The 20,539-nt window shown below is 48.1% G+C and overlaps 9 protein-coding genes across 9 annotated transcripts; 5 read left to right on the top strand and 4 right to left on the bottom strand.

Annotated features, from left to right (window-relative positions):
* The first annotated feature begins 104 nt into the window (after positions 1-104).
* Positions 105-3,527, top strand: F4822DRAFT_60069 (uncharacterized protein). Its single transcript, XM_051463721.1, has 2 exons — positions 105-532; positions 663-3,527. Exons 1-2 carry the CDS (start codon positions 423-425, stop codon positions 2,842-2,844), a joined length of 2,292 nt encoding a protein of 763 aa, XP_051309844.1. The 5' UTR covers positions 105-422; the 3' UTR covers positions 2,845-3,527.
* A 703-nt stretch (positions 3,528-4,230) lies between these two features.
* Positions 4,231-7,028, top strand: F4822DRAFT_60114 (MFS general substrate transporter). Its single transcript, XM_051463723.1, has one exon. The coding sequence runs from the start codon at positions 4,403-4,405 to the stop codon at positions 6,278-6,280; it is 1,878 nt and encodes a 625-aa protein (XP_051309843.1). The 5' UTR covers positions 4,231-4,402; the 3' UTR covers positions 6,281-7,028.
* On the top strand, positions 6,482-8,631 carry F4822DRAFT_418527 (chromate transporter-domain-containing protein). The gene is made up of 4 exons (XM_051459538.1): positions 6,482-6,989; positions 7,036-7,083; positions 7,141-7,262; positions 7,328-8,631. The coding sequence occupies exons 1-4, from the start codon at positions 6,867-6,869 to the stop codon at positions 8,541-8,543; spliced, it is 1,509 nt and encodes a 502-aa protein (XP_051309842.1). The 5' UTR covers positions 6,482-6,866; the 3' UTR covers positions 8,544-8,631.
* Positions 8,632-8,983: 352 nt separating this feature from the next.
* F4822DRAFT_434014 (uncharacterized protein) lies at positions 8,984-9,459 on the top strand (the record flags this gene model as incomplete). Its single annotated transcript, XM_051461934.1, has 3 exons — positions 8,984-9,025; positions 9,079-9,198; positions 9,265-9,459. The coding sequence occupies 3 exons, from the start codon at positions 8,984-8,986 to the stop codon at positions 9,457-9,459; spliced, it is 357 nt and encodes a 118-aa protein (XP_051309841.1).
* A 370-nt stretch (positions 9,460-9,829) lies between these two features.
* Positions 9,830-10,676, bottom strand: F4822DRAFT_59794 (uncharacterized protein). The gene has a single exon (XM_051463718.1). The coding sequence runs from the start codon at positions 10,577-10,579 to the stop codon at positions 10,100-10,102; it is 480 nt and encodes a 159-aa protein (XP_051309840.1). The 5' UTR covers positions 10,580-10,676; the 3' UTR covers positions 9,830-10,099.
* A 464-nt stretch (positions 10,677-11,140) lies between these two features.
* On the bottom strand, positions 11,141-14,052 carry F4822DRAFT_59844 (serine dehydratase alpha chain-domain-containing protein). Its single transcript, XM_051463720.1, has 3 exons — positions 13,997-14,052; positions 13,234-13,750; positions 11,141-13,087 (listed from the first exon to the last, which is right to left on the bottom strand). The coding sequence occupies exons 2-3, from the start codon at positions 13,653-13,655 to the stop codon at positions 11,353-11,355; spliced, it is 2,157 nt and encodes a 718-aa protein (XP_051309839.1). The 5' UTR covers positions 13,656-13,750; positions 13,997-14,052; the 3' UTR covers positions 11,141-11,352.
* Positions 14,053-14,594: 542 nt separating this feature from the next.
* F4822DRAFT_59810 (uncharacterized protein) lies at positions 14,595-15,905 on the bottom strand. The gene has a single exon (XM_051463719.1). The coding sequence runs from the start codon at positions 15,631-15,633 to the stop codon at positions 14,821-14,823; it is 813 nt and encodes a 270-aa protein (XP_051309838.1). The 5' UTR covers positions 15,634-15,905; the 3' UTR covers positions 14,595-14,820.
* Positions 15,906-16,010: 105 nt separating this feature from the next.
* Positions 16,011-18,520, top strand: F4822DRAFT_418514 (MBOAT-domain-containing protein). The gene is made up of 5 exons (XM_051459537.1): positions 16,011-16,559; positions 16,622-16,689; positions 16,737-17,321; positions 17,384-18,242; positions 18,313-18,520. Exons 1-5 carry the CDS (start codon positions 16,304-16,306, stop codon positions 18,417-18,419), a joined length of 1,875 nt encoding a protein of 624 aa, XP_051309837.1. The 5' UTR covers positions 16,011-16,303; the 3' UTR covers positions 18,420-18,520.
* A 49-nt stretch (positions 18,521-18,569) lies between these two features.
* Positions 18,570-20,455, bottom strand: F4822DRAFT_59716 (uncharacterized protein). The gene is made up of 3 exons (XM_051463716.1): positions 20,039-20,455; positions 19,769-19,933; positions 18,570-19,504 (listed from the first exon to the last, which is right to left on the bottom strand). The coding sequence occupies exons 2-3, from the start codon at positions 19,874-19,876 to the stop codon at positions 18,767-18,769; spliced, it is 846 nt and encodes a 281-aa protein (XP_051309836.1). The 5' UTR covers positions 19,877-19,933; positions 20,039-20,455; the 3' UTR covers positions 18,570-18,766.
* Positions 20,456-20,539: the final 84 nt, after the last annotated feature.

The following is a 20,539-nucleotide window of genomic DNA, read 5'->3' as shown; positions in this document are numbered from 1 at the left end:
AGCACCAGCTCAGGTAGCCTCCAACACGGACGGCTTGTGCTTTGGGGGTGATTATTGGTCCGATAACACAGTCAGAAGAAGCAGGCTACATACCCCCAAGCCGAATTCAGGTTTCCTATTTGCTCCTACCCCGGCATGCCGAGTTCTTCAGGTAACTCCATGACGCATTATTTGGGATAGTAATAAAGTGTAAATACCCAAATAGGTTCAAATATCCGAGAGAATCAGCTGAAAAGGGTATTGCGGCATCGATAGTGACGCCTGCTGATCGGTCATCCGGTTCCTATCCCTCCCATTTCTACCTGAAAGGCGTATCCGTGTCGCAGCCCAATATTCTGATATCTCTCAGCTAGTAAGATTTGAAATCCCCGCTCACATTCCAGATTCCCAGGGTAGAGGTAGCCTCACCCCGACCTTCCTAGATGCCTAGACTTGATTGCAATCTTGTTTTGAGAACCTGTTATCATCACGTGCATATTACATCCCACCATCACATACAAGGCGCTGTTACCATCGGCACCCATCCGAACGTGTAAGCTATTTGACTCCGTTAACCATTCCATAACGGAATGAGCGACCCAGGGAGATTTCTGTAATTTACAAGTCCCATTGTGCCTTAAAATGTCTCTTTGAGGGGAGATGACCAGACTAATTATATCCAGGCCCCAATACACCAACCAGCAGCGAAGGGCCCAACCCGAAAGAGTAAGAACACAGAGTCGCCCCGGTCATGGATCGGGTTTTCAATCCGGCGGGGGACCGGCCTACTCTCCTGGCTATCCGATAGGCTCGGTCGCCCGAAACAGCCTTCCACGGATACCGGAACTGTCACACGAGGGCTCTAACGTTGCGGAGATAGATTCAGGAGAAGACAACGCGTCGGTGATGCCGGACCGGCACCGAGCTGCTTACCCTTCCCCGCCGCCACGCCGGCCCCCTCCCAGAGGCTACCAGGTGGCAGACACTGAAACCGTCTCTGAACGCTTTCATAAGCACGCAGGCTATCACACGCAGCGCGATCCACCGTATAATCCACCCGAGAACGGGCGATTTGTCTACGGATGGAATCAGCCCTCAAGTGAAACATCTCTGACATCTGGCGAACCGATGATGACGGCGGCGGGTGGCAAGCCCCGCGCGAACCCCCGCGCGGGGGTGAGTGCTGTTGTACAAAAGAGCTTCCCCCAATATTGTGGCACAGATCCCGAGTTCGAATGGATCATGTCATTAGTAAGAAGAGAGAAGGAGGAGCAGCAGCAGACAGGCGAGGGGGCAGAGCAGCGTGGCACCAAGGAGAGAAGGGAAAGGGAGATGAAAAGCCAATTTGAAGCCGAAGACGAGGGGAGAGAAGCCGAAATGATGACGAATGAAGAGATAGTGAAGTTGGTTCAAGTGAAGTTGGAACAAGCAATTGACGAGGCCGTGAGATTGATCAAGGAGAAGACCCAGCAAGAGCTTGAAAAAAAGGAGCAGGCAGATACGAAAAAGGATGCTGCGCGAGACCGGTTACGGCCCGCGTTTCAGGCCAAGACGGAAGAGGCGGAGAGGCAAACAATAGACAAGGAAGCTACCGCACCGCCTGAGCGACAATCTTCTCCTAGCTCTCGTTACAGTCGATCTGAGGGATACCCAGAGCCACTCACCCAGAGTACAACATCTTCCCACGGGTTATCAGTATCTCAGAAGGACGAATCGTCGCCGGAGCGACCGCCCGATACGTCGGGACCGCCTAACATAACATCATCTGATATATCGGAAACACCTATCGTACCACCGCCTCAAGACGGGGAAGTGTTCCCGGGACCGCCGGCTGACGTATTGGTACTCAGCACATCTCCTTCTGAGGACGGCGAACCATTGCCGCGACAGGTACCGAGCGTATCCTTGTCTGAAACCGTTGAGTCGTTACCAGCGCGGCCGCCTAATGTACCGGAGCCACCTAACGTACTATCATCTGAAGACGTTGAATCGTTACCAGCACGGCCACCCAACGTACCGGATCCACCCACCGTATTATCATCTGAAGATTTTGAATCATTACCAGGATGGCCGCCTAACGTACCCGAGCCGCGTACTGAATATGCAGAGACTGGAAGCGAGAGACCGGCAATGGTAATTTTGCCTAGGCATAAAATGTGGCGGCTCTGGCGGTTAGATGAAGAGGAGAGGAGCCAAGAGCGCAGAGATCGTAAAAGATTACGCATCATCAAGGAAGAATTGGCGTTTCCCGTTGTTCGAACGCTAGTAGCCGGACTAGGTGGGCCCCCGCACAGATATGCGGCGCCTACACCACCCCCGTTCGGTCCAAATCATTTTTCCTATCCACCCAGGACGGATGGCCATCGCTTTAGGCGAACATTCCGGCGGTCTAGCCCGGAGGCGGAATCATCTAGTTTTGAATCCGAATCCGAGCCCGAACCCGACTACATGACGGATACGACTCGCACATACAGGCGAGCTAAAAGTGATCGATTCCAATCGAGGGGACGGCCATTGCGAAGTAACATCGAGAGATTCCAACATGGAGAAGGCGCGGCCGCATCACATCAACCAATCGCCAAGCAGGACGAGGGGGGTGCCCCTGTTCAGATGGGCCGCCGCCTGCTAATGGAAGCCGAGACAAGGCCCGTAGAATCAACAACCATACCCGAGCAGGAAAACGACGAAGAATATGCGATCCAAAAGTTAACGGAAAACGGCATGGAAGATATGAAGAAAATTAAAATTATCATAACAATATTGGCCGGGTTGATGAAGTCTCAAATTAAATCTATTTTATTATCATCATCATTTTTATTATTTTTGTTCGTATCATATTGTATCCATTGTTTATTTAAATTTTAATAAATCAATACAGGTTATTTTTCGTGTTGTGGGAAGACTTGTCGATTATGCACTAGTAGTACACCGTTCGCTGAACATGGGTACCTACCTAGGTGCTTAGGCAGGCAGCTAGGTAGCTATTAGTATATTAAAAATATATCAATTGGAAGGCTGGTACTTACCTACGTTAATAAGCAATTAGGTACTTAGGTTGACGGTTAAGAATTTATAACCTAGGTACCTAAGTGCCCACATAGGTACTCAGATACTAGGTAGTTAGGATTTTATATTTACTTTTTTGAAGGGTATAATCGACAAGGAACTTTTCCTTTCAGTGTAGTATTTGATATTTAGTGTGCTGTTGTGTATCGATATACTAAGCTAAAGGCGAATACAGTTAAACTTCCGGTGGCTTCATTTTGGCCAATCAGAGCTTCAGCCACGACGTCCCATTTACTACTTATGGAAAATACCTCCTACGAGTTACGTCAGCCAATCAAGGTAGTTAGACCTTGTTGGAGCTGAAATGTAGCTGCGGGTCGGGAAATATTGTCGCAAGTTGCTTTCAGTAGCTTAGATTAGTAGATTCGCTCGTCTTGACATGGAGTTTTAGCATCGAATCACCGGTGACATTGAAATAAGTGTAAAGTAGTGGAATCAATTTAAAATCAGACGAATAGAAGACATTTTACCTACCACTAATGCATGAGTCAGATTTACTTTCGAAGTGATAAGATCATCTTATCCACAAAGTTCAAACTCCTCAGGTCAAAGCTGTAGGGGATGAAGCTACCGATAGGCCAGAACAACTTCTAAGTGACCAATTAGAGGCTTCTTTGGTGTAAAGTCCCACATTTAGCCGTTGTCGGTTTTACAACAAACTCCGTGACTAGGACCTGCCTCATTCTCTGTTTGCCGTCTAGCCCCGTTTCTTCGTCCTCGCTCTTTCGCGTCTTCTCCGAACATAGGAGTATTACCAATTCAAATTCACTGCCGTTTTTTTTTTCTTCCTCAACAAATAATCTTCCGTATGCCGTGCACGACCCTTTATGTGAGGAACAATGGCGCCCACTTTTATACGTCCAGACAATTGTTCCCTGAGGAATTATTTCTTCCTCTCCCATCCTTGGACATGAGTAGGTATCAGACACAGGTACCTCAGTAAATATTTTTCTTTTCTTTTCTTGGGAAGCGGGCGGTGAGATCCCGTCATCGATCCATCCATCTTTATCCATCTCGCTCACGCATCCAATCTATTAAACGCGAGGCCAGCAAGTTTACCAGCTTTACCCCAGTCAGTCAGCCCCCGCTATTCTAGACCCTTGTCCATAATCGACACCATACGGATCGTCTCTAGCTGCACTAGCTCTGAAAATCAGCGACGTCAATATTATTTTTTCCACTTCCCATTCTTCCCCTTTAAGTTCTTTTTTTACATTCCTTTCCATTGTGACACCTTGGTTTCTTATTCACCTAGGTGTCAATTGTTTGTTGGCAGTGCCGACGAAGCAAATTATTGGATTGAATCGGATAGGATAAGAGAAGAACAGTCTTAGCCACATTGGCTACCCTCAACACAATGTCGGATCGTGAAGCTTCTACGCTAAACGTCCGCGATGACGAGAAACTCGAAGACCTAGAAAGCGGCATCAAGCCATCCAGCCACAACACACGCCGGAGCTCATCGGCAAGCACAGCGCAGGAAGAAGAAAGTCAAGGAAGCGGAAATGCACCTGCTGCAGTTAGTACTACCGCCGCTGCTGCGACCACGGACGCTTCGGGCAACTCGCCTGCTGCAGGAGATGGTGGCGCTCCAGCCACCAAAGCAGGAGAATTTGAAGGGGGACGGACGAAATTCCAAACCGCCGTAATCGTATTCGCACTATGTTCAGCTCTCTTCCTCGCCGCCCTCGACGTCACAATCTACACGACGGCTATTCCAACCATCACCGAGCAATTCAATTCCCCCGCGGGATACACCTGGATCGGCGCTGCGTATCTACTCGCTAACTCCGCTACCGTGCCTTCCTGGGGAAAGTTTTCCGATATCTGGGGCCGTAAACCCGTGTTGCTAGCCTCAGTAGCTATATTTTGGATTGGATCGCTACTATGTGCCGTGAGTGTCAGCATCGGAATGTTGATCGCAGCCCGTGCGATACAAGGAGTCGGAGGAGGCGGTATTGTTGTGCTAACTAACATCTGCGTTGGTGATTTGTTCTCGCTACGCAAACGAGGCATGTATTACGCCTTCTTTGGTATGGTTTGGGCTATTGCGTCGGCAATTGGCCCGATTCTTGGTGGTGTCTTTACTTCCAAGGTCACCTGGCGTTGGTGCTTTTACGTGAACTTGCCTATTAGCGGTGTCGGCTTCTTCATCCTTCTGTTCGTCCTCAAGTTACACAACCCTCGCACACCCGTCGGAAAGGGCCTAGCCGCCATCGATTGGCTAGGTAGTCTATTGATCATCGGTGGTACACTTATGTTCCTGTTCGGACTTGAGTTTGGTGGCGTTACATACCCTTGGAACTCGGCACCCACAATATGCCTGCTCGTATTCGGTGTCGTTGCGATTGCGCTCTTCATCGCTGTTGAGAAATGGTACGCCAGGTACCCAGTAATTCCACTCCGATTGTTCCAATTCGGAAGGAACATTTCGACTTTCGTCATCTGCACGGTCCACGGTCTTGTCTTCATATCGGGAAGCTACTATTTGCCGCTGTACTACCAGGCCGTACTCGGCGCTTCGTCTCTACTGTCTGGTGTGTATCTACTCCCGTACGTCCTCGGACTCTCGTTCATGTCAATTTGCTCTGGTATCTTCATGAAGAAGACCGGTAAATACCTGCCGCCCATCATTTTCGGTATGACTTTCATGACACTCGGATTTGGCTTGTTTGTCGATCTCAGCCCCAAAGCCAATTGGGCCAAGATAGTCATATTCCAAATCATCGCAGGAATGGGTGTGGGACCTAATTTCCAATCGCCCCTCATCGCATTGCAAACATCCGTCGATCCCCGCGATGTCGCAGCAGTAACTTCTACCTTCGGTTTCATCCGACAACTTGCGACGGCGGTTTCCGTGGTTATCGGAGGCGTAGTATTCCAGAATGGGATGGAGAGACAGTATCCGACTTTACTAGCCGAACTCGGTCCGGAACTCGCCAACCAACTTTCGGGCGGTAGCGCAGGTGGCAACGTCGGTCTTGTAGCTTCTCTTCAAGGACAGCAGGGCGATATAGCCCGAACGGCTTACTGGAACAGTTTGCGCGATATGTACATCATGTACACTGCCATTTCCGGAGTAGGACTCCTCGTCAGTCCATTCATCACCCAAAGGACGCTGAGCCGAGAGCACCAAGAACACAAGACGGGACTTCAAAGTCTACAACGGAATAACGATGCGCAACAATCCGCACCAGCCGCAATCGCGAATCCTTCAGAAAAGGAATCTCGATAGGATATACTTGTTTAGACGAAAAATCTCACGTAGTTCATGACAGCTCAGAGAAGCATTTGGTGTATAAAAGTGAGTTTAACGGGCATTGGGGAAATAAGGGTTGGATTATGTCATAAACATTAGACGGATATCCGGATACTCTCGCATTTACATCGCTTAGGATTTATCAATAAATTTAATGTATTGTATCTATGAAGCTTACGTCCGATGTTGCGCGATCTTCGTAAAACGAGATTTACGATTGATAAGGGACGAAGTTACCATACTCTCGGGTCGTTTGTATGCATCTTCACGGCGTCCAACAGACTGATACTTCGATGAAGTTTCTCTCTTTATTAAGTCTAGCGCCAACAACTAGACAGGGGCCGTTGTAACGCACCAATCGAACTCGATCCTATCCAGATCGAGGGCTTAGTGCATGCTGCATCTGCAGGTGGATGCTTTGGTGATGGCGTGATGCGAGAGGCATATCGCGTGCTAACATCGCAGTTCGAGCGATCAGAAATTGTACTACACGAAAACTACAACCTTTAAATCTTGTTTATGAGATATACACGGCATGATGAATGTGTGCTAACCTACGAACATGACGGTCAACAACTGGGAACACACTGCGCACGAAGCCGCGCGACGGGCTATGGATACGCTGCTAGTGAACTGGCATCTAGGGCTGACGGCTTTCGGTGGTCCACCCGTTCATTTTAAGATTGTATGCGGATCTTCTTTCGCCTTTGGAAGTTCCTGACCATCATTAGTTTCATGATAAATTCGTTTTGAAGCTCAAATGGATTAATGAGCAGATGGTACGTACCTACCTAATGTGGCAATACGTAAAGATGGGAAAGCCAACTTCGTCTTAGTATCAGGAACTCTTTGGCGTCTCGCAGGCCTTGTCTGGCCCCGCGAGTACTAAGATGTTGTACTGTATAAATCTCATCCATAATGGTTTGCTTGGGGCTATCCTCGGTTTCTTCCTTTGGAGGTTAGTGTTGATCTGTATCTCTATTCATACCTAAGACTGAAACTGAATGCGTCTTCTCCACCCAGTCTCCCAGGGGCACTAGGCATGCTGGGCTTGTCTATCGGTGCATCAAACATCGGAGACTCTTTACCTCGTCCAGTATACGCTTTGCTTTCGGGACTCAATGCTGCCACGGTGGGAATCATTGCGCTAGCGGCAGTTGAGTTGTCGAACAAAGCAATAACGGACAAGCTCATGCGATTTCTTGTCTTCTTGGTTGCGGCCGCCGGGTTGCTTTATAATGCCTTATGGTACTTTCCAGTTCTTATGTTTGGCGCCGGTTGCGCTGCTATTGTTTACGATTACCGTTGGATCCATCGGACTGTCCGAACTATTGGGAGGAGACTTCAGCGGGGAAGCCCAATATCGACTGGAGAGCGGCACATGACAGAGCAGCAGTCTGTTCTAGCTTCAATTTCGTCTTTGAACTCGGCTGTCAATGGAAGCAGGCATCGTAGAGAAATAGTCGCATCGGATGTGACTCTAGAAACGCACCCGGCGAGCCTGTCACTTGAGCCCGGACCTCGCATCATTCCGGAAGAATATCGTCTAGACTTCTCATGGAAAGTTGGAGCTGCCGTCATCGCCATATTCTTCGCCACATTTCTCGTAGTCATAGTTCTACGAGGAACCCTAACCCATCCACCCCTCCTCTACAAACTCTTCGCTAACCTATACCTCGCCGGCACTATAATCTTCGGCGGCGGGCCGGTCGTGATCCCCTTGCTCCGAGAGTACGTCGTGGCTGAGGGGTGGGTCACTCCGCGCGACTTTCTGATCGGGCTGGGTGTTGCACAAGCCTTTCCCGGCCCGAATTTCAATTTTGCCGTTTTTCTAGGCGGCCTGACTGCCGTTCATGGGGGATATTCCTATGTCGCCGGTGCAACTATCGCGTTTTTGGGTATCTTCTTTCCCGGCATGGTTCTTGTGCACGGGACAATGGGAGTATGGGGAGGCTTGCGGAGTAGGCGTTGGGTGAAGTCGGGAGTGAGAGGCGTTAATGCTGGGGCTGTTGGGTTAGTATTCACGGCTGTGTACCGGATCTGGCAAGTTGGATATATAGACAAAAGTTTTCAGTCTGGGAGAAGTCTGGGAGATGATCCGTGGTGGGTAGTCGTAACTGCAACTGCTTATGTAGGAGGTAAATACTTCGGCGTCGAAGCTCCGTTAGCTATCGTTCTTGGGGCTGTTTTGGGCTTGGTTAGATATGGAGTTGTGGTTGGTCATTACTATGCCTCTTAGGTGGACTAGCTTAGAAACCGTATATCCCAATGCTATTAGTTCAGAATCTAGCTCAAATACAACTTGAACTTGGTGAGTTGTTGATGAGTCTTTTCAATATTGATCGGATGGGTGAAGCAGTACATTTCGGAGTAACCCTACACCGGCGGGATAGGTACCCCTGGTGTTGGCTAACTCGTTGATTCGCTCAAGCTACGGTGCGCTAAGGCGGATACTCACCCTTACATCGTAGTGTAACACTATGAAGTGACCCGTCACATCAGCATGCAGGCAGCTTACACCGGTGGTCTCGCCCTTGCCCCACATTCTCTCTATGAAGTTCAGCCCTCAGCCTTCACTTTCTTAATTCAATTTCCTACGGAAGTAAACAATCGACGAGAAGCAGGCGGCGTTGATTGTGAGACATACCAGATTGACTTACTCGGTATTGATCGATCGGGATGGGTTCCGTTAAGGTGTTAAAGACCCTCGGTGTAGGAAAGGTATATTAACTAGTAGACGAGTCGACCTTACAAGTAACGACTAATACTTCTAGGGTATAACAATGGAGGTTAAAATCGACGAGTCTGAACCAGAAGATTCCGTTAATAGGTACTGCATGGACACGATCTCAACCGGAGAGGAGGCAGTTTCTATCCTACCGCATTGGCATAAGGTAACAGAGCTATTCGGAAAGCTCGATATTATCAAGTGAGGATGCTAAACATAGCGATCTTCTTAGTACCATTCAGAGTACCTCAGTGTTATTGAGGGGAGGATAGAACTTAGCTTGGACGGAGAGAAAATCATTCTTAGAGCTGGTGATCCTGCGATACTTGTCCGACGTCGGGTAGTGCACGGGTTTAAAGGCTTCGTCGGTGAGAGGCTTGTCTTTCGGGAACGGCCCGATCCCGCAGGCATGTACAAAGCTCTGTAAGCGTACCCATTCGGACTCAGCCTACAGGCTGCGCTCATCGAACCCGCTGCTACAGGTTTTCAATGATGTATTTTCAACGGGGCAATTCGAAGGGTTCTGGCACATATTGAGGGCGTTCTACGATGGTGATACGTACCCCTCGTTACACCTGTATTTCCAACTCTTCGACGAGATAGTAAGTCGCTCACTTCCTGAATATAAATTAGTATATTCGCCATTTGCTAAGCTAAATCTCAAGTTTATCTCGATATTCGGAGGGATTGCGCATTTATTCGCGCCTCGAAAACCTAAGGAGTTATAATGGTACCAAAGTAGCGCAACGCAATCATCATCAGATCGTAATAACCCTATGGACGACACAGTTCCTGAGAGACAGTTCAAGCACATCTGGGGTACACTAGATACCAAATTCTATTTACGCATGTAGTTTTAGTATTTTACAACTATTTTCAACCACGCGTAAGTATTCATAACTTCAAAAACGCCATGCCCATATGCCCAGATACCCACCCCGTGAACATGCTCCGATGGATTTAATATGGCGCACCATCCCATCCACTATCATACATCTAACAGCGCCAAATCCAACCCCCCTCTAGATCTTCCTATCAACCGACCCATCCCAAGCTGGTCCAGCAGTTTAACCACTAATCAAGCCCATTTTAACCCATAAGAAGTGGAAGAACTTGAACAAGAGCATGCCGATAGTCGCAGCAACCCCAAGGGTCATGAAGACTCCTACCAAGAACATAATGCTCCCAAGAAACTTATAGATCGTAGGCGGATCTTCCTTTGCTGCCGCTGCCGCTGTAGTCTCAGTCGTCCCAGGTGCTTGCGATTCGTATGCCGGCGGCGCTGATGATGCCTGCGCCTCTAAATCCTCATTCTCACGGTCCTCTGCGCGAATGAAAGGAGCCTGTTCGGATGCATGTGCCTCATCGTCGGCGTCGGTATCCGCGCGCGCGAGTTTGGTAAACTCGAATCCGTCGTTATTCGCCATGACCATAGCTCCTATCTCTGAAATATAGATTTCCCTTAATATTTCTTCGTCTAACGATGATGCGGTGGGAATGTGGTTTTGTCGTATGATTTGCGCGTTTCTGATGATATGCCTTATCATCTGTCGTCTAGTCGTCTATTGCAGAAAAGAAGGGTGAACCGTTATATAGCTAATTCAGATGAGTTGTTCTCAATTGAAATCCTTCGTAAAACACAACACGACAAATGCAATGTCCAATACCACTCAAAGCTAGTATGTGGTAGGGAAGGCAACTATATAAAAGGATTCTATAGGTCGAATCCGCCTGGGCTGTATGCCTTGGCCGACTAAGCCACCCCAAAATCCTACTTTGTCCTACCCCGCGGTATATAAATCGGGCGTCATGTCTCAGACACATAATTGGCGCTTGTTGCGGAGTTCAAATCTCTCCTCGCCTTGCTATTCCTTACCTTTTGAAGAATACGTATAAATACGGTTCCAAACTTCAACTATGCCTGGCCCCTTGACGATCGCGCCCAGAAATAAGTTCCAATAAACGGTTAAAATAGGATCAAGCCATAAGCTAAGCAAGCGAACATATCTACTAAAGAAGCATACGATTGCGTGGCGAAGACTGATTGCGTGTCAACGAACTCAGTAACTCCGAGCCGTCTAAATTCTACCGAAAACACATCCTGACCAGGTGCAAGTCGCCTTCTATGAAATCTAACGTCTAATCTATGTGTTTTACGCTTTTCTTTTCTCGTCTCGTATCGTATAATAAACATGATCGACATCATAGACCCAAAATCTCGTGAAAATCATGTCCATCGCTCTATATTCGAATACATACCCGTCCCGTATACAACACTCGAAGCTCGCGAACGGGTATATCCCGTCTCCTATAATTTAAATCAACAATCCGGCACACTAACCGGGATATTCAACGGCACACTAGTCGCCAGCCCACTCAAACTAGTTTCCTTAAACTCATTCCGCATACCCTGAGCCGTAAGTCTCATCGCACGAATAGCATCATCCAAGCGCACCTTCTGTGTGCCAGCCTCACTACTAAGCGCCAAATTGGCGCTTGAAATCGCCTTGATAGCACCCAGCGCATTCCGCTCAATACATGGAGCCTGCACTAGTCCACCGATGGGATCGCATGTTAGACCTAAATTATGCTCAATGCCGATTTCCGCGGCTTGCTCGATGGTCTCGGGAGTCGCGCCCATGCATGCGGCGAAAGCGCCCGCGGCCATGGAACACGCGACGCCGACTTCGGCCATGCACCCTCCTTCCGCGGCGCTGATGGTGGCCCCGCGCTTGTAGAGCATACCGATTGCTGCGGCGGTTAGGAGGAAAGTGAGAATATCGCGTTCGGGATCGTCGCTAATGAATTCGACTGTGTATTTTAATACGGCAGGGATGATGCCGGCTGCGCCGTTAGTTGGCGCGGTTACGATTCGCCCGCCGGCTGCGTTTGTTTCGTTTACGGCGATAGCGTAGACTGTAAGGTAGTCCATTGCTGGGAATGTGGTGCGGCGTGGAGGGGACGGCATGATAGGGTGGTATATCGAGCCGTGTACACGGGGAGGACCGCGTTTGCCCCTCGTACCTCTGCGACTCAGTGCCGTCGTCTCCGATTTCGGTAATTCGGCCACTCCTCTGCCTGGAGATAACGCCCCACCAATTTTACTATCTGGAGCGGATAGCTGCGCTTGTGCATGTGCTGCGGCGGGAGTCTGCGTATGCGATGGGTAAAGACCCCTCGTTAGCCGTTTATATAAAGCTGGCGCCCTTCTATGCAGCTTGAGCGAACCCGGTAATGTCGTATCAAGGGGCGCTTGAACACCTTCGAGAATGCTATTGTCCATGACTTCCCAGATACGCATCACCCTCTTATAAATCTCGTCGTCTGTGTATCCATGGCCCTTCTCGTTCTCATACACTAGCTGGGCAATAGTTAAGTTATGCTTATTGCACAGAGCCAGCAGATTACGGGCGTCGCGAAACGCATATCGAGGCTGTTGAGAAGCCGTGTCGGTCCCACCGGCATCAGTATCGGATACCGAGGATGTGACAGGCGGTCTGCTCGAAGTTTGTGAATTGGTTTCGAGTAGAGCCGTCGACACATCAGCAGGTTCGTCATCAAGGGGCTTGATCTCAGAACCGGTTCTTCGGTCTCCTGCCGCATCCGCTCGTCTAATTTCCTTGTAAAACAAGTTCTCAGCCAGATCAAGTGGGTGCCCTCCACTCCCTTCCGTCTGCAGTTCTTTCGTATCGGCTAAGGCGTTTTCCGTAGCTTTCTTCGACGCCGCAGCTGTAGCAGCAGTTGACAGCGCACCATTAACAACGAAACCTCCACCCACGCTGAAAAAGTCGTTGGTCGCTAACATCATGCCTTGGTCATCGAATACCATAAAGCGCATTCCATTACTGTGCAGGGGTAGCTTTTTACCCCATTCCCATTTAAAATCCCGATCATAGTCGAAGTCGATTTCCCTACCTTTACCCTCCGGAAGTCCGTGGCCTAAGAATAATTTTTTGTCCTCTTTGATCTGCGCGAAGCGGATAGGGACGTAGGATGTGTCAACTGATTCCACATCCGCACTTTCGAGGCCCAGCAATAGCGCAGAGGGTGTCATACTATTAAATGTTCAGTATTAGTAGATATTTCCAACTTCAAAAAATCCAGGACGTATGTGTCAAGTATCCCGATTTTGAAGGAAATCTCAATTGGGGTCCGGACAGTTGAATGTATGATGGTCAATCAAATATTGGAGAGTACATACTGGCCCTCGCCCGTGAGCGCAAGACTTCCATAGATTGAGATGCGAATTTTATGCACTTTATCAAGCAAGCCGGCTTCCACCAAGTCGGCTACGAAGATACCACCGGCACGCATAGGCCCCACCGTATGGGATGATGAGGGGCCAATGCCAATAGAGAATAAATCGAAGGTCGAGATAACAGCATGTTCATGATCGGCTTCACTGTATGTTCCGGACTGCGCATCTTCGTTGCTGTCAGAGGTAGACGGTGCTGTACTCAGACGTCGCGTTTGTAGTGAGTATGGTGAATTTAACACTGCTCGTCTCCAAATGCGAGGTGTCGTCCCGACGATATTAATTGACCGTATGCTTGCCAATCGTCGAGATGCCACGCCAGCAGCATTGCGAAGCAGGTTGAGCTGCCTCACCGCCGCACGGCTCATTGTGACTCGACGGGACGGGAATGCGCCCGAACGCAACCAAGCGGGACAGCAAACGGTTGTATGGTGTAGTTAAGCTTCACTATAGCATAACGGTTCTACAGAATCAATTAGTCTGAATATGAACCAAGTACCTCCCGAATTATAAAAATGAATAAAAGATTGAAAATAAAGAAGTCGCTGGCGACAAATCTTCGGTGACGGTATTGTAAGAAGTACCTAAGTAACCTAGGTAAGCAACTATCCAATAATATGACAGCGATTTCCAAAAATGCCTTGGAGTTCGTATTATAAAGCTTGGACCAAGAGACACTAATGCGCTAATGTTAGGGGATCTGACGTACGAAGCTTTTCCCTGGGGAAGATCTGTACCTTAAGATAGGCGTTAGACGTTAACTTTACGGCGGGGTGTTCCGATCTAGCGAGACTTTTTAAGGCTGCTTTGTTACTTTGTAAATACCCGGATAGGATAGACACCTAAAATATCACAAGAAAAAACTGGCGGTGAAAAAAGTTCTAATTCTTATATCAAATTTCAAAGATAAGGATTGGATGGACAGGGAGGTTGGATATTTACGATATTACTCGGTAGTGCGTAACACGACTCGCTCCAGGGTTGAAGCACCAATGAAGAACAACTCGCGATGTCTCATATCTTTTGTGGATTTTCGGTATGGCATTTCATATTGTAATGATGAATTGTCATGTTTATTGTAGGGTGTTTTTTGTCGCTCACTTGGATGAATTGGCACCTTTGAACCTAGTCCGGTTCCAGATAATCGTTGTAGACCGCCAGATATAAGAGCATACGCCTGGCTTCCCGCGAGTCATTAAGCCCGATAGTTGATATAGAGCTTATCATTCATTCATCCGGCCAACCTTTTTCAATCCCAACAACTCGGTCATTGATCCCATAAGGCCTATGACAATTCCAAAGTTTTCGGAGTTTTTGTTATTTATTGTACCCCCTGGCGGCACCACTCGTTCGATGAGGTTCCATCAATGCGCCACATTCGTCATAAGAGGGGTTTTTCGTAGGCGGACATGAAGCTCGTTATTATCGTGATCATATTCATACTCTCATAAACAACCCCAGCTAGTATCAAACTCGCCGTCAAAAGAGATAAATTCGTTGGCAATGTTAAGCCAGAAACGCATCAATTGGATATCAGCATTTATTAGGGGTTGGTCCCACCGGATGCGCTCCTTTGAAGACCCTGACTAGGACCGAGCACTGGATCTTCAACGCCGCTGCGCTGCCTCTCCAATCCCCACCGCATTCCTTAGGCGATGGAGGGAGACGATGGAACGGGCACCAAAATTTCAAATGGTCCCTGGCATCGATATATAAAGAGGCTTTCACACCTCTGAACTCTTCCAGGAATTTAAGAAAAGTCTGGAACGGTTCCCTCGTAACTAAAAGGGGCATAGAAGCAACCGTCCAACCCCCTCTTTGATCCGGGAGGCGCACATTGCCATACGTGAACATATCATCCTCCTCGAGACCCCAGAACTCGTAGCAAGGAAAGCGGCTTCCGACCTCTAGTCGTAAGTTCTGGAGTCGGCCTTCTTCTACCATTTCCCGTAAGGCAGTGCCGTAGGTACCTCCGAATAAGGAGATATGTTCATTCATAGGGAATCTGATAGTCAAGTTCCGCACATACTGTCGAGGGGCAACCCTGGTAAGTTGCCCAGCTAAAAAGGGATCAACCGTCCCCTTAAGACGCATGTTGTCGAGGTAGACCTCTTCGTAGAATATTGTTGCAGCTTCGGCGTAGATGCTTTGACATGTTAAGAAGAGACGAACAGTATATTTTGTAGAATCTGACTCGAGGATTACGAGTTTTAGAATTTGGTCTCTGAGCTCTGCTGGTAGATCGAAGAACCGGAATGGCCCGTTCCAGCAATTTTTGGGGCTGACATATTTCTGAGGTGGCTTTTGGCGGAATAGAATAGACCTATTTCCTCTGTATTTGCCCATAGTCGTACTCAAACAATCTCGACGATGGGCTCACTCAGCGCTAGAATGACCCCTGATATTTTTAACGTTTCTTGGAACCCCAAAACAATATTCTGTCTCTAGTCTTCTCTCTGGTATGCTGGCTTTTTATATGAGTATATTCTGTTAGGAATAAAGGAATTGAGAGAATTTAGGAGTTGATATATTTCATACAACATACATGTATGTATTAGTTGTGAAAAGCAAAAGTAGATGATGTAAAGGCGGTATGTTATGGCTTGAAGGTACATATCCGATGTATTATGTAATCATTCTCATTCTCCTGAACTCCAACCCCAACACCGATCCGTCTTTGTTTCTCCACTTTAAAAGATTAGTGTAACCGCGCCCGCGTCACCCCTGAGTGTCCCATCGGTCCCCACTCGCGCAAGTTCCCTTGACCAGGATCTCGTATCGTCAATTTGGTCAATTCGTGCTTTTCTTGTAAAAAAACTTACTACACGAAATCAACTAAGGCCTCATTGGTCCTCTTCCTCTCCTTTTGCGATTCCATGATGCTCAGGGAGTAATCATTACTGTCGCTGTAATATTTCGCATACTCGGATTCTTTCCATGTCTTGACGTTTGCATATACATCTTCTTTTCTTTTCCTTTTCTAGGCACATCTGCCTAATCTCTTCTCTTTCTCGCGATGGGGGTCTTATCTTTCTTTAGAAATATCTACGATCTCGATACCCTCGACACTCGCTTTACAAATTCGTCATCCACGCCTTATAAAACCGTTGTAGAATCACGTAATGATACTGCCGCGAGTAAAGAACGTGCTGCCAAGTGGAATAGTCGGGCCCCGCCGTCAAAATGGAACACACCCGAGTTCTATTTTTACGGCATTTTTCTCTGCTTTCTCATACCTTACATGTTCTGGGTAGCTTCCGATGCTTCGAACCGTATGCCCCGCGCTACCCACGAGATACTACCTCCTGAACTTCTAAATTGACTCCTTATATAGCGGCGGATCCCAAATACAAAAGATATGAATACTTGCTCATTCCAGGATGGATACCGGGACGTAAAATCGTAGGCGCACCTAAACTTCGTTCCCAACGTGTGTTAACAACTTGAAGGATGTCTCCGATTCCCAGTATCGCACATTTCGAAAGAACATTCCGTATATGGCCGCGCTCCTTACCTTCCACCCCCTTTTGCGCCGACTTTATAATACGATCGTATACCCGATCAAAATAACAGAACAATCCGCGCGACCAACACCAGAAGAGGCGGATCAAAGACTAAATCAGCGAGCTTCGTACGACTTTGGCTTTGCGTTCATATACCTCATCGCGCTACATGGAGTTTCGTCTCTGAAGATCCTTCTAATACTCTATGTGAACTACCAACTTGCAACAACTTTGCCTCGAAAATATATACCTGCCGTAACATGGATTGGCAATGTCGGCCTACTATTCGCGAACGAGCTATGCAAAGGGTACCGATTCGGAGATATTGCTGTCACAATTGTTGGGAACCCCGTTCACAACTCACTTCTCGACTCGGGCTCTGCGTTGGTATCGTGGGGTAGATGGCTTGATAGCTACGGTGGTCTCATGAGCCGATGGGAGATCCTCTTCAACATCACCGTTTTGCGACTGATTAGCTTCAACCTAGACTACTACTGGAGTCTAGATCGCAGAAGCTATAGTCCCGTCGAAGTGAGTTGTCCTATACCATAACGGCCCACCTTATTAGATCATATACTAATGCTCCTAAGAAGAAACAAGTTGACCCTACCGCTTTGAGTGAACGAGACCGCGTATCGATCCCAGCGCAAGCAAAAGACTACTCCTTCCGAAATTACGTCGCCTACACCATCTACGCCCCTCTATATCTCACAGGCCCGATCATAACCTTCAACGACTTCATCTCCCAACTCCGCTACAAGTCCGCGACCATCGAGATATCCCGCACGATCAAATACGGAATCCGCTTCGCCCTTACACTTCTCGCCATGGAAATAATCCTACACTACGACTACGTACAAGCGATTTCCAAAGCGAACCCAATATGGGGCGATTACACAGCCGCGCAGCTCAGCCTCCTTAGTTTCTTCAATTTACACCTAATCTGGCTCAAGCTCCTCCTCCCCTGGCGTCTCTTCCGTCTCTGGTCCCTAATCGACGGCGTCGACCCGCCCGAAAACATGATCCGCTGCGTCAGCGACAACTGGAGCACCCTCGCCTTCTGGCGTAGCTGGCATCGGAGTTTCTACCGCTGGTCTCTACGCTATATATACGTACCCCTCGGCGGATCTAGTTTCCGCACCTCGCGCGACGCCGCGAGGTCGATTCTTACCTACGTCTTAGTCTTCACATTCGTCGCGCTATGGCATGATATCCAGATGCGTCTTCTAATATGGGGTTGGCTTGTCGTATTCTTCATGTTGCCTGAAATGGCGGCAGGCGCTATATTTCCGAAGCGCAATTGGGAGAATCGACCTACGGCGTATCGCATGATCTGCTGCGTCGGCGCTGTGGCGAATATTTTTATGATGATGACGGCGAATTTGGTCGGGTTCGCAGTTGGTGTGGATGGGCTGCAGAGGATTGTTGCGGGGATATTTAGGGATTTCTCTGGTGAGCTTGCTCTCTTATTCGTCCATCTCCCCCTTTTATTGGAGATGGTGTGTACTAACGGCGATTATAGGATTCGTATTTATCTTGGGCGCTTGCTCGGCGTTCTTTGTGGGTGTGCAGGTCATGTTTGAGATTAGAGAGTCAGAGGCGAGGCGTGGTATCAATTTGAAATGTTGATATCCGCGCAGTATTCCTATATCCAACAATTTAACACCCGAAAAGCAAGCGCATTAGAGCATGCCCTGTTACTATACCATAAACATAGATGGGATAAACTGTATATACTCAAAATTATGGTTATGTAATATTGTTATTATATATACCCGCCCACTAATGATATAATACTTTCAAATGACAACATATCGCTAACTCGTTGGAGGGTATCTGGTAGGTAGACATACCTACCTCATAACGTTAACATGCGAACCACCACACTCTCAGACGCTTGCTTTTCTAGGAAGAACACAGACAGATAACCACCCAGAAACGCCTATAGCATACCTAGGTAGCTCACGCAATATAAATCACTTATTCGCAAACCTACCTAAACCACCCAACTCATGCGCCTCCATATCCCCCACCCTCGCCTTCCCCTTCGCAAAAACACCACGTCGTCCCAACTTCTCCTCCGTAATCCACCTCCGTGCCCAAACAACACACCACACGATTCCAAATACAATAACCGCCGCAGCCCCGATACCGAAAACATACGCGGCGACCAACTTCCCCGTTTTCCCCGGGTCCAAGAAATCATACGTATAAAAGCCCTCGGAAGCTTTCGTCACGTAGGCTAGGGCTAGGTATAGGGCGAGAATGATAATACACCATAGCGCGTGGATCCAGGGCTGTGGGGTAGTCCGCGGGATTAGGATTTCGAAGAGTGCGAAGAATGAGTTTAGGGCGTGTTCGCTTATGGCGCCCCATGCTAGGTACTGCGTTGGGAACCAGGAACTACCGTAGGGGTAGAGGACACCCCAGTATACGATTGTTACTAGGAACGGGTATGTGGTCACAGTGCTGTAGAATAGGGCGTGGAGGGCTTGGAGGGGGCGCGGCCAGGTGTTTAGGAGGGGCGTGGAGGTGGGGGAGAGGATGTAGGAGAGTGTGTGGATGGAGGAGAAGAGGAGGTAGAATGCTAGACCCCAGTAGGTGAGTACGGTGAAGTAGGAGAATGAGGCGCGCGCTTCCCAGCACCCGCCTATGTCGGCGTGGGCGCATTGATAGCCTAGGGTGAAGAAGAGGGTTGTGAAGGCATAGAGGGACTATGATGGTGGTTAGCTTATTTGGTTCGGTTGTAGAGTTGGTGATATGATGATAAGGCTACGGGTGCTGGCATTATAGGGTTATGTCATATGTGATGTGAATCGTGATGCAGATGTGATATGTGCAACCCGCCGCCACGGAACCGGGTAGATCCGTATACTCGGATGTGGCCGTAACAAGTGCACATTTTGAGTTTAAATTCATATATCATGAAACATTGCCCGAGTTATTAAGTAAATGAAATAAAATAAAATAAAACTCACAAATGAAGCCCGTAGTGTAAATAATAACCACGGCGGTATCAACCACGATGTTTCGAAGCGGTGCGTCGGGTCGAAGGGATCGGACCCGAAAGCGAAGACGCGCGGCATCGTCGATTATTCTTCACCAACCCTGCCCGATAGATATCCTTCAAATTTCGAACAGACCTTTTCGACTTTCGTTTGAATAACAGACCAAAGGAAAGAAGACAGTTTATAGTAGAAGGTAGGAATTAATATAGGAAGGACGTTGAATGAGGCTCCTTCCCTTACCTGATCCTTTTCTTTGTTATTATAATTATTGCAGATAGGTACCTAGCCGGCGGTGCTTCCCAAGGAATCGAATCACTATATGTAGCTAGCTGGCGAGCAAGGATTGTAGGCGTAGCAGTAGCAATCCACATAAGCGAGTGAGGCGCAAGCCATACGAGGAGGTATGTACTTAAAAACTCCACCAAAAAGGAACAGAGAAAAAAAAGGAAATTAAAATAAAATAAAAAAGAAAGCCGAGCTAGGAATGCCACGCTAATTTAATAGCTGAAAAAGACACAGACACCAGGCGCGTCGACTCTCCCCATTCTATAAGAACGAAGACGGACGGGGGCCATGAGGGAACCCTTACATATTATCCGCACATGATACCTCGGACAATATGCTAAGTTAGGGTATATACTCGGGGAGCACTACATACCAATATAAGACGCAAAACGTAATAGTCAATTTAATTCTCGTCGTATACATAATGTCTAAGCCCAACCAATCAAAAAATTTAAA

The sequence above is a fragment of the Hypoxylon trugodes genome (assembly GCF_022578975.1).
Source record: "Hypoxylon trugodes strain CBS 135444 unplaced genomic scaffold F4822scaffold_10, whole genome shotgun sequence".
Lineage (NCBI taxonomy): Eukaryota > Fungi > Ascomycota > Sordariomycetes > Xylariales > Hypoxylaceae > Hypoxylon > Hypoxylon trugodes.
The sequence above is the reverse complement of the archived record's forward strand: the minus strand, read 5'-3'. Positions and strand labels throughout refer to the sequence as shown.

Bases quoted from the DNA above. Each gene is read 5' to 3' on its own strand.
- F4822DRAFT_418527 (XM_051459538.1), top strand. From the start codon at position 6,867: ATGACGGTCAACAACTGGGAACACACTGCGCACGAAGCCGCGCGACGG. The intron at 6,990-7,035 runs GTATGCGGATCT...GACCATCATTAG, and splicing joins CACCCGTTCATTTTAAGATT to TTTCATGATAAATTCGTTTT. The intron at 7,084-7,140 runs GTACGTACCTAC...ACTTCGTCTTAG, and splicing joins AATGGATTAATGAGCAGATG to TATCAGGAACTCTTTGGCGT.
- F4822DRAFT_60114 (XM_051463723.1), top strand. From the start codon at position 4,403: ATGTCGGATCGTGAAGCTTCTACGCTAAACGTCCGCGATGACGAGAAA.
- F4822DRAFT_60069 (XM_051463721.1), top strand. From the start codon at position 423: ATGCCTAGACTTGATTGCAATCTTGTTTTGAGAACCTGTTATCATCAC. The intron at 533-662 runs GTAAGCTATTTG...AATTATATCCAG, and splicing joins ATCGGCACCCATCCGAACGT to GCCCCAATACACCAACCAGC.
- F4822DRAFT_418514 (XM_051459537.1), top strand. From the start codon at position 16,304: ATGGGGGTCTTATCTTTCTTTAGAAATATCTACGATCTCGATACCCTC. The intron at 16,690-16,736 runs GTAGGCGCACCT...AACAACTTGAAG, and splicing joins GGATACCGGGACGTAAAATC to GATGTCTCCGATTCCCAGTA. The intron at 17,322-17,383 runs GTGAGTTGTCCT...GCTCCTAAGAAG, and splicing joins GAAGCTATAGTCCCGTCGAA to AAACAAGTTGACCCTACCGC.
- F4822DRAFT_59794 (XM_051463718.1), bottom strand. From the start codon at position 10,579: ATGATAAGGCATATCATCAGAAACGCGCAAATCATACGACAAAACCAC.
- F4822DRAFT_59716 (XM_051463716.1), bottom strand. From the start codon at position 19,876: ATGCCGCGCGTCTTCGCTTTCGGGTCCGATCCCTTCGACCCGACGCAC. The intron at 19,505-19,768 runs GTGAGTTTTATT...CCACCATCATAG, and splicing joins TTACACTACGGGCTTCATTT to TCCCTCTATGCCTTCACAAC.
- F4822DRAFT_59810 (XM_051463719.1), bottom strand. From the start codon at position 15,633: ATGGGCAAATACAGAGGAAATAGGTCTATTCTATTCCGCCAAAAGCCA.
- F4822DRAFT_59844 (XM_051463720.1), bottom strand. From the start codon at position 13,655: ATGAGCCGTGCGGCGGTGAGGCAGCTCAACCTGCTTCGCAATGCTGCT. The intron at 13,088-13,233 runs GTATGTACTCTC...AACATTTAATAG, and splicing joins GCGCTCACGGGCGAGGGCCA to TATGACACCCTCTGCGCTAT.